The following is a 10,905-nucleotide window of genomic DNA, read 5'->3' on the forward strand; positions in this document are numbered from 1 at the left end:
GACTTATGATGTTTGCCATGGCTGCTTCAGGTGACACAATATCACAGCTCTGAAGAACATCTATCGTGTTGACACAAGCAAAAGATTCAGAGATGCTCTTGGGCTATGTATTTGCTTCGAGTAGGTCTTAGCCACCTATATGTTTGTATTGGAAAATCGAAACATATTGGGGTTAAAAAAAAACAAAAAACTGAGCATAAAACCACCTAAATGTGTGATTTACACAGCTTTTCTTGCCACAGGACATAATGACCATGTTCTCATACAAAGTCACACTTGTGCTTTATGTGTGAAACCCCTGTCAGGATTTTTTTTTCTTGTGTTTTGTTGCCTTTTGTGTACGTAAAAAGTCCAGATTTAAAATGTCCACACCAGTTATTCCCTTAAAGACACACAAAAAGATGAATGAAATTAAAATGAAATGATTTTTGTAATAAAGTGACAGCAGCAATATATGGTATCAGAAAAAAAAAAATTGAGCACTGAAGAATGTAAACGTATAGACCCCCAAAAGGATATCATAAACTTTAAAATAAGCAAATTAAAGGGATCTTTAAAAGGGGTTATTTACAACTTGTTTTTTCTTTCACTAATTTCACTACAAACATGTTGTAGGGGTCCAGTTAACCTAGGTTTTTGCAATTTCAACTACAGTACTCATTAGAGTGTAAATTAACATTTTAAATATGTCCTATAAGGCAGATAAAATGCCCTCTCAGTCGGACACTGGTGTGCCAGCTACAGTAAAATGCATCCCCATTGGGAAGACCACCACACCATGAGATTCAGTCAGGAGTTAATTACTGTGATATAAACCGCACGCTTTAAGCATGACAGGACGGCTCTGTTTTTATAGAGTGAGTCAATGGCATGACTGTTGTGAATAACGTTTTATTTTCTATGTCCTTCACCCCTCCTCCATTTTCTGTGAAAATAAGATCTTGGGCATATTTTGGATTTATAGACGTCCGTCAAGCTGGTGAACTTTCAGCCACCACCCGCACACACACGCAGAAGAGCCCCACCCTCTCTCTCACATCCTGAGAGACGTATGTGCAGTTTCTCCACTGCGCCTCACTGTCAGATTGATCACTTCAGGCGGAGAACAAGCACACGCAACTTTTCCCTTTAAAGAAGCGTCAAGGGGAGCGCTGAGCGGTCTGGCAGCAGATGCAGTCACAGGGCAGGGGGGCTGATGAAGCGACCTTGTGTCTCTACTGCTTGAATTGTCCTTTGGCACAGGATTTCGGCGCGTCTTGGAAAAAAGGACAGATTTTTTTAATCCGGATATATAGCCCAGAAAAAGTCACAACGTGTGTTGGTAAGTACGTGAAATGTACAAAATTAGCCTGAATTAATTTATTAACTGCTTGTAGAAATTAAAATGATTGGAGAGACCTAGAACTTACTGCTACTAAGCTGTGAAATGTTTGCTTTTAGACATCTTTTTTTTTTTATGTCCAATAGATATCAGTGCATTCACTTATTTTCTGAATTGCAGCAATTTATCTGCTTTTATGTTTACTTGTAGGCATCTTAGTGGAGAGCATATTGAGTCACATTTTAAAATCCAAGCAGTCCAAAACAATATCATAAGATGTAACATATATTTTATTGTGTAGAGTCGGTTCAGCATCCAGTTTGTATTGCTGCATCGTTACGTTTTTATTCATTTTATTTTGACTGCTTTTTTCCTCTGGGTTTCCATTGTTGTGTTGCTTACATTATTTGCATGCAGTGGTATTTAAGTGACCATTTTTGCAGCAAACTGAAGTGACAAAGTCCTCAATGAATCCCATAGAGGCCTTTGCTTGGAATAATCACGCCACCCTCGATTATACTTAACCAGGGAAAACAAAGTAGAGACGTCACACATGCAACTGTGACTATGCCTTAAACACTGAGATCATCTAATTTGTCTTGATAATGTCTTGTTGTCTCCAAATCCTGACCATGAATGTGTAATGCTGACATGGGGACTTTCTGTTCCAGGTGAGGATGTGCCTTTATTTCCAAGGAAGATTCAAAATAGTCAAATTTTCACATACACACAAACAGTTTAATTGAGGAAGGGAACATTGACACCATGCACATGAAAGCATCATCAGTCTTAACTTAATTTGCTGGGAAAAACATTTTTTTTTCCTCAAATCTAATTTTTCTGAACAAAAGAATAAAGGTGCGTGCAAAGACATGGGCGACACAAACATCAGCCACATGATAGCAGCTTCTACAGAGTTGCAGAACAGTGTCCCGGATGGCCAGTTGGATCACTATGTGGACAGCTATGACTTGGACTATAATATCCCTCCAGATGAAATCCCAGACACAACACAGGGCCAGGCCTTCTTTGTGGCCACCATCGTTATCGGTGTTGTCCTTGTGTGCATCATGCTTGTTTGTGGCCTGGGAAACTTCATATTCATTGCCACACTGACCCGCTACAAAAAGCTCCGCAATCTCACCAACCTGCTCATTGCTAATCTGGCCATCTCAGACTTTATTGTGGCAGTGGTGTGCTGCCCTTTCTTGGTGGACTACTATGTGGTAAAACAGCTTTCCTGGGATCACGGATTGGTGTTGTGTGCTTCTGTGAACTATCTACGGACAGTGTCCCTCTACGTGTCTACAAACGCCCTGCTTGCCATTGCATTTGACAGGTAAAGTATAGAGGTAATTTTTACATTTCTCTGGGTGTGTGAGCCTGTGTGAATGTGTCCCTGTGAGCATGTTCAATAAGCCACTGCTTCTTGTAGAAATCCTCCAGCATTGTCTACTGAGATCTGAATCAATAAAGCTTATTTTTAGCAATTGTATTTCTTTGTCAATATCTTCTCCACAAAGAAACATAAAAAATGGTAATAACCACATGTCTGTACAGCTGGAGCTGATAATGACATGGCAACAGAGGATATAAACTACTTGGGGAGTCCTCACTCTAATATAAATTAGGTCTTGGTTGACTTAGTTTATGCAACATGCCAGTTTTCATTCTCTGCCCAGAAGATGTTGAGTGGTAGAGGCACTGATGGAGTGCTTTTTCATTTATCTCACTGGTAGGTAGGCCTACTGTAGCCTGGGCGAAAGCCGACTGTTGACTCTGTCAAACAGTCTGGGAAAACCCAAGAGGAATCCGTTTCCATGGAGGGCGGGACCTTACCCAGCAACTTAAATTCATTGGAGTAACGGAGTTCCCTTAACCAATCATAATGTTTAGAAATGACGTTGGTTATGCGCCGATGTTCATGCTTACTCTCGCGAGGCTCTAGCTCGCGAATCACGCTTCCCACATCCGCTTTCATTATACCGGTACCATTTGATAAATCAAACTTTTCCCAAAGCCAGTTGGAAGGAGAGCTTCGACATCCTTGCCACTAACAATATTGACGAGGCATTCCTCTTGCTCTCGTTTTAATTGTGTAATGATCTCCAGAGTTGAGACAACTTCATGGATAGCTTCTAGCGTTCTTCCGTCGCCTTGTTTATTTCCGCTGCGGTTGAACTACAATTATATGGACTACAATGGACTCCGCGCGTGAGTTCTGCGTCACCACTCTCAACTGTTTGCTGATTGGCAAAACACTGAGCGAACCGAGGTAGGGGGATTTGGCCAGACTATGTGCGGAGCCAAAATCTTTGGGCGGAAGTATGTAGGATGGCGTCGCCAGGCTAGGCCTACTGCAAAGAGGTTTTAGAATTTGGACCATTAACATATATCGACATTTCTGATCTTGGAAGAAACATTACTGTTTCAAATGCACTATTAAAGAAGATGTTTGAACATGTCATACACGTTGGACTTTAAAAAAAACCTACCCCACTAGTTGTTATGGTAACACTTGGTACATAGAACATCTTGGTTGTTTTTGACAGAAAATTGTAAGAACTGGGAGTCAATGAAGAAGAAGTGAGAAACAACATCAGGAACAAATGGATGATTATTGATTGGTAGATTATTAGTTCCATAATAAATGTTGATCCAGGGCAATGTGCTGTAAATTGGAAGAGTTCATAGAGAGCATGCTGAGTGAGAGTAAATCGTTAGGTAAAAATTAGTTCAATGATTTGTATCTGTGAAATGGATAGGGGATGTGATGTGGGATAGTGATGTGTTAGTCACCATCTGCACTGTCAAACTCTGTCAACATCTTTTTCATTGCATTGTTGCTGGCAGAGAGCTCACTCTGATTAATCATTCAGCGTAGTGAATGATAGCTGTGTCTTCTTGCCCAAGTGTCCACAGGACCACATGTCCTGCTCAGCTGTTCTCATGGTTTGTGTCGTGTGTCTGTTTGTTAGTGGGATATTTTCTGTACCTGGACACTTGTAAAGTCAGTGGGGGTTTTTCAGTTTTCTCCTTAAGAAATCTTTCTTTATTTTTTTTAATTGAGTGTGTTTGTTTTTCCAACATTAGTATGGCCCATGCAGGTTTGTCCAAATTGGCCGTGTGATGGAATGGCAACCTGTCCAGGATGTACCCTTCCCCTTGCTCACATGGAAGCTAGAATAGCCTCATCTCTAGATAGCATCAACACGTCGGCTCAGATGCAAAGCAGTGGCTCACACCTGGAAATCAATCCTACACAAACAAAAATCTGCCTCAGATGCACACTTTGCATATCTAAAACATCAGTATGATTTAAAAAATACTTGTATCTGAAACGGAAAAGAATCAGAAATAGTGAACAGTTCTGCATTGTTTAGTTAATCCCTAAAATTTATATTATCAGCAAACTTGTTGTATCAGTACATTAAGTACAGTGGGTGATGGCATTAAAGATGAGCACCAAAACAATGCTATGTTAGTTGTCAAATTAATAAAAGATTTTCCTCGATCACACATGTGTTGAAGTGAACAAGATACAACTTCCAAAAATACTGTGATCCCATGAAAATTGCTGACTGGCACTAATCAATGATACAACCCTGTATAGTAAAACCTTACAGCATACTGCAATAGATTTCATGAGACTCTGGTTTATATTGATTTAAACTTATTCCAAAATAAGGCATTTCTGTTTGTTTACACCATATCACCAATATTTCAAAGGGAATGTGAAAATGTGTCTTGATTTATTTTAGATTGGTTACTAGACTTGAAAGCTCAACAAGAAACACTCTCTGATAATCTGTAAGACATATAGAAGGTAGATTTTCTCTCATGAGTCATCTGTATATCTGTATCTATGCCATCTATTTGATCTATTTAGTCCTCCTCTAAGCTCATGCTGAAATATACTTCAAAGAGGCATTGCACACCAATAAATTAAGATGAAAATGATACTTTTTCACATGTAAAGAGAAGGAAATAAATTGGGGCCAACTGTCAGTTTGTGAGTTCTTAGAAAGAAAATCCCATTGATCATTTTTTCATAAATCATAAAACAACCTGCATCGGTGGCCTCTAAGCAATTTAAATGTAGTAATGTACCTCGCCCTCCCCAAGACAGCAGATAGGGATTCCTTAATGATGATCTGCTGAGCTGAGGAGCAAGGCATTTTCCTCAAAGGCTGAAAGAATACAAAGTAAAGAGCAAGTAGAGAGTTTAAAGAGTGACTTCAGGCTTCACTCAGGTGGCAGCAAGGATATGAATCATTTATATTCTCACTCAGTGACTACAGGATGTTTGGAAAAGCTAACAAATGTACCACATCAACTTAGAAAGTGATTATTTGCCAATGTTCACAACTTGCCACAGAATGGCGAAAAAAAATAGTCTTTCTATGTTTGAGCGACTGATGATGAGAAATGGCAAAGGAGCTCAGAGAGCATCAGCAAAAGTTTGTACTGCTATATGCTGATAGGTCTACCTGATGGGAATGGGATTTGGTGGAAAGAATATAATGCCACTATTTGGTCTGCATAAGCTACACTATGCGTAAAATTTAGGCCCCGTTATTCAGACAAAAAAAAAAAAGAGTTCATGACTTTGCGCTCTAAGCCCTGAAAAAGCCAAGTGAAATCAAACACCATTCAAATCCCTCTGGACGCCAGTGCCTTCAGAGTCAAGAGCGTCTTTAAGTGTGGCTGAGCACAGCTGCAATCACAGAAGACTTCCTAACATGTAAGAAGGCTGCTGAAGTTACAAACAGAAAAAAGAAAAATGTTACAGTAATCAGTGAAAATCAAATCAGAAACTTTCACAAACACATGCTAGAAAAACACATTTTTCAAAGCAATAATCACAGTGTCAGGAGTTTGTTTGAGGAAATGTGTAAGTTTGAGGGGGAGTTTAGAATATTTGTGTCAAATGAGACGTGAGGTGACAGAAACAACTCCAAAAACCCAGCTGTGAAATAAGTAAAATACCAAAGAAATGAAATAAATAGGACAGACTAGAACTCATAATCTACAACATTCAGTGTTAAAATGATGATTTATAAGAACCGGAACGCTAAATTTATTAAAACCTTCTGGGTGAGACATACATGATGATACTGTATAAATAATGGCCAAACCAAAATTAAGAGAACAAAAGGTGCATTACAATGATAAACAGTGATGAGCATAAAATGAGATGTCAGCCACCTTCAACACAAGGAAATGCAAAAATGCACATGAGTGAACACAATGTCCACAAAGTTTGCTTCAGGTTTAAGTTGTTATATGAGCTTTGTTGTTTGATTTGTGCCTAAAACGTAAAGCAACATAAAGCCTGCCAAAGTAATTATTTTGAAGAAACAAGAAACAGCTGCTGCTGCATAGTGCTGCACTCAGTAAGAGCAGCATTATAGGGAGAATCCACAGCCTTGCTGTCATGCTAGTGGGTGATAATTCATTTATGTTTTTGTATTTTTTTGCATCTGAATACGGCACAAAGGTGGCCTAACTTTATGTTAAATGTATTCAATAAAAAGGCCCTTTTTATCCAAAATGTTTCACCATGGGTTGATTAATTTCCTACGTTTTTTATGGCACAGGCTAAAGCATTTCTTCTGTTAACCGGTTCAAATAAAGTGAAATTAGAGTATATTAAGATTGTACTATTTCTAATTGTACATGTCTGTGTCAATTCATTTTCAATCAACATTTATAGTTATGATAAGAATTTTTCACACTGTTGCTCATGTGGTAATTGTGCTTGTGTATAGTTGAAGACAACTGAAAGATGTGAGAGTGAGATTTTCCACCCAAAAACATTTTTTTAACTGTGTTATCTCAACTATATCACAGGCTACCGTGAAGTGTTAACATTGACATTTTCATCAACATTGTACCAATCTAAAATTATAATTATAATTATTTCCACACTACACATTATCATCATTTTATGGGTTATAAATGTCTCAACAAGCCATGCACTGGTGCAAAAGAGTCAGGCATTTATGACTTCTCTAGTCACTGAACCTTAAGTTAAAAGAAATGCCTTCTGAAAAGAGAGGCTCAACTTTTTTTTCCCCCAGTCCTTACGTTTTAGCAGGTGTCTGTGAAACAAAGGACAATGCATTTACTGAGTATTTTAGTTTAATAATTTGGACATTTGCTTTTGGATGACAGCATAGTAGCCAACCTAAGTGCATTATTTCTCCTCTGATTAATGCCACACTCAGTGACATTGCCTGCTCTTGTCTTGGCCCCAGCTTTCAGGCGCTGATGTGATTGGAGCCAGCGGCTCTTACTAATGCAGCTTGCGACCACATTTGTCCTTCGCTACACTCATGTCATGTTTCAGGGGATTCTGAAGGGCAAACGTCTTCCACCTTAAAAGAGTCCTCTATCACAAGGGCGTAACTCCACTGTGTTTTCTCTGCTGCACTGGGCTGCTCCAACCTCAAACATTACCCAAAGCTCCTTCCGTCCTTGCACCTCTCTAAACCATATGTTCACTTTTTAGCATTTAAAAGAATATTCAGTGGATGTAGTTAGGCTTGGACTTATTATCAAGTTATGTTTTAAAAAAGAATAATTTTATTCCTGCTAATATTTATGGTTTTCTAATATTTTAAAGGACCTTTATAATTACGCGGAAGTCATAGTCATTCATTTTTTATGTATTAGTATTATTCACACTATCAATTTGACATTATGACAAAAGTTCCCATACTGAAAAGGTTACCTATTTATATTAAGAAGTCTCAATTGTTGGAAATGTGGGATGGAAAAACCATTTACATTTTTTACCATAAAACTTGCTTTATATGAAACACTCACTTCCCTGAATACTGGAGCACTATATATTGAACTTAATTCTTCCATGTGTAGCTGGGAACCATTTCATGAATCTATGAATTGCACACAGCACTCAGACTGCTTAATAGATTTCTTGATATCATTGTCTCATGGGTTTATTGCCTGCATTCTCAATGATAGACATTATGTCTGTGTCCTTCCAGGTACATGGCCATCGTCCATCCTCTGAGGCCTCGTATGAAGTACCAAACCGCCTACTGTCTTATTACGGGAGTCTGGATTGTTCCCATTCTGATATCAATTCCTTCTGCTTACTTTGCCTCTGAGACCACGTACCCTCATAGTGGCACAACCCCAGCCACTCACAAAGTCTTCTGTGCACAGATATGGCCGGTGGACCAGCAGGCCTATTATCGATCCTACTTCCTGTTTGTTTTTGCAGTGGAGTTTGTTGGGCCTGTGATTGTCATGGCTATGTGTTACGCCTGCATTTCCCGTGAGCTCTGGTTCAAAAACGTCCCAGGTTTCCAGACGGAGCAGATAAGGAAGAGGTTGCGTTGTCGACGTAAGACAGTGATGGTCCTGATAGGAATTTTGACAGCGTACATCCTGTGCTGGGCACCTTATTACGGCTTCACCATCCTGCGAGACTTCCACCCAACGCTCATATCTCGCCAGAAAAACTCATTGGTGGCTTTTTACATCATTGAGTGCATTGCCATGAGCAACAGCATGATCAATACTTTCTGTTTTGTCAGCGTCAAGAATAACACAGTTAAGTACCTGAAGAAGATTGTACTGCTGCATTGGAGATCAACATATGTCCGCTCTAAGACCGTGGATGAAATGGATATGAGGACCTCCTCCATGCCTGTCACCGAGGAAATTGAATGCATTCACCTGAGGTGAGGAGAAGAATTTAAGATAAACACAAGAAACTTGTGCGATATAAAAAAAGGACCAGACTCAGTGAATGATTCCCTATAATCCCTACATAGATCAGTGAGCAGTGCTGACCAACACGTCATTGGGGTCACACAGATTTGGACTGTTGCTGTAAAAAAATCTATATCATTGGCAGCATTGATTTTGACATGGCATTTGTTGCTATTGTTGTTTGTTTGTTTTATCACTGTCTAGAAAAAGTTAAGAACTCATGAAGTGCAATGAAAGCTCAGCGTCCTCTGACTATTTGCTGTGGGAACATATTGCATCGTCAGCAGTGTGTACAAAAAAAATCTGTAAAATGAGATTGTGACTGTTGTGACATTTATAATGTGGCTGTAAACTGTACATTGTAAGATATTGTTGTATCTGTTTTATCAACATAACAGTGAAGACTTTATTAATCATTGCTTGCCAGTTCTGCTATAATGTGAACCTTTGTATCTTTTTTTATGTGTTTTGTTTTAAAAATCGTTTTCAGTAAGATCATGTAGCTTGTTAGGAACTTGAAGTGTATTTCTTTTTCTGTTTACTTCTCTGTCTAATAGTGAACAATTCCTAATAACTTGTCACCTAACAAAGATATGTGAGTGTACTGTTGAGTGTATAAACATTTTCCTAGAGTATGTGTCCTTGAAATTAAATACTATATTGCATGTTTTCTGTATAGATTCTTCTATTTTTGTTTGGTTATGGTAAGAAATAATGACTTGCTAAAAAAACAAGACTCAATCTATTTGCTAAGTGGTGCTTTTCCTTGTATGTACTTTAAGTCTCAGAAAAATCTCAAAAATAAATTTTTAGAACACTGAAAGTTCATTGATTTTTCTGTGCTTTCTTGTTTTTTTGTTTTAATTCAAAAGAAAAAGAAAACAAACTGTTAACAGCAGTGAGATTTATTGGTTATTTGCAATTCAAAATACTGAGGTGGAACAAGTGCCACAATAAGCACACCATAAGGTTCTTTGTGCTGCTCCTACAAATGTGAGAAGAATAAGAAGCAAAAACATGGACCTGAATTCTCTGGGTACTTATGAATGAATAAAGTGTGTTTATATTCCGTGGACGAGTTACAGACGAAAAGATGATGACATCAAAGTGCATTAATGACAAAGTTCAAGGCATTAAAAATGCAATAATTTCCACAACACAAAAGACTACTCTGCAGCCAGCTAGACACCTAGAGCTGACACATTTCACACCTGTTACTGACAAAACAGTCGAAGAGATCATCTGCAGTCTGAGTTCATCAACGTGCTGCCTTGATGAGTTACCCACTAGATTCCTAAAGTCTGTGCTGAGCAGTTTGTTACCACAACTCGCTCATCTAGTCAACATCTCACTCCAGACTGGAACATTTCCAAAGGCCTTAAAAACCGCTGTCATTAAGCCTCTTCTAAAGAAGAGCAATCTTGATGCCACAGTACTGAACAACTACCGGCCCATATCAAACCTGCCATTCTTAGGCAAAGTCCTAGAAAAAGTTGTATACCAACAGCTTAGTGACTTTCTCCTGTCCAACAATGCTTTTGATACTTTCCAATCAGGCTTTAGGCCCCACCACAGCACTGAGACAGCTCTGATCAAGGTGACAAACGATATCCGCCTGAACACAGATGCAAGTAGAGTCACAGTCTTAGTTCTGCTGGACCTGAGTGCTGCCTTTGACACAGTTGACCATGCAATCTTATTACAGAGGTTAGAAGACTGGGTGGGAATCTCTGGTAGTGCTTTAAACTGGTTCAAGTCCTATCTGGAGGACAGGAAATATTTTGTTGAAATTGGTAACTGTGTCTCAGACCAAATGGCTATGACCTGTGGGGTTCCCC

At 38.9% G+C, this 10,905-nt stretch overlaps 1 protein-coding gene across 1 annotated transcript; it reads left to right on the plus strand.

Annotated features, from left to right (window-relative positions):
* Positions 1 to 1,147: 1,147 nt before the first annotated feature.
* prokr1b (prokineticin receptor 1b) lies at positions 1,148 to 9,848 on the plus strand. Its single transcript, XM_075484524.1, has 3 exons — positions 1,148 to 1,321; positions 1,993 to 2,660; positions 8,335 to 9,848. The coding sequence occupies exons 2-3, from the start codon at positions 2,194 to 2,196 to the stop codon at positions 9,038 to 9,040; spliced, it is 1,173 nt and encodes a 390-aa protein (XP_075340639.1). The 5' UTR covers positions 1,148 to 1,321; positions 1,993 to 2,193; the 3' UTR covers positions 9,041 to 9,848.
* Positions 9,849 to 10,905: the final 1,057 nt, after the last annotated feature.

The sequence above is a fragment of the Odontesthes bonariensis genome, chromosome 2 (assembly GCF_027942865.1).
Source record: "Odontesthes bonariensis isolate fOdoBon6 chromosome 2, fOdoBon6.hap1, whole genome shotgun sequence".
Classification (NCBI taxonomy): Eukaryota; Metazoa; Chordata; class Actinopteri; order Atheriniformes; family Atherinopsidae; genus Odontesthes; species Odontesthes bonariensis.

Coding starts and splice junctions, on each gene's coding strand:
- prokr1b (XM_075484524.1), top strand. CDS start 2,194: ATGGGCGACACAAACATCAGCCACATGATAGCAGCTTCTACAGAGTTG. Junction 2,661..8,334: donor CTTGCCATTGCATTTGACAG/GTAAAGTATAGA, acceptor GTGTCCTTCCAG/GTACATGGCCATCGTCCATC.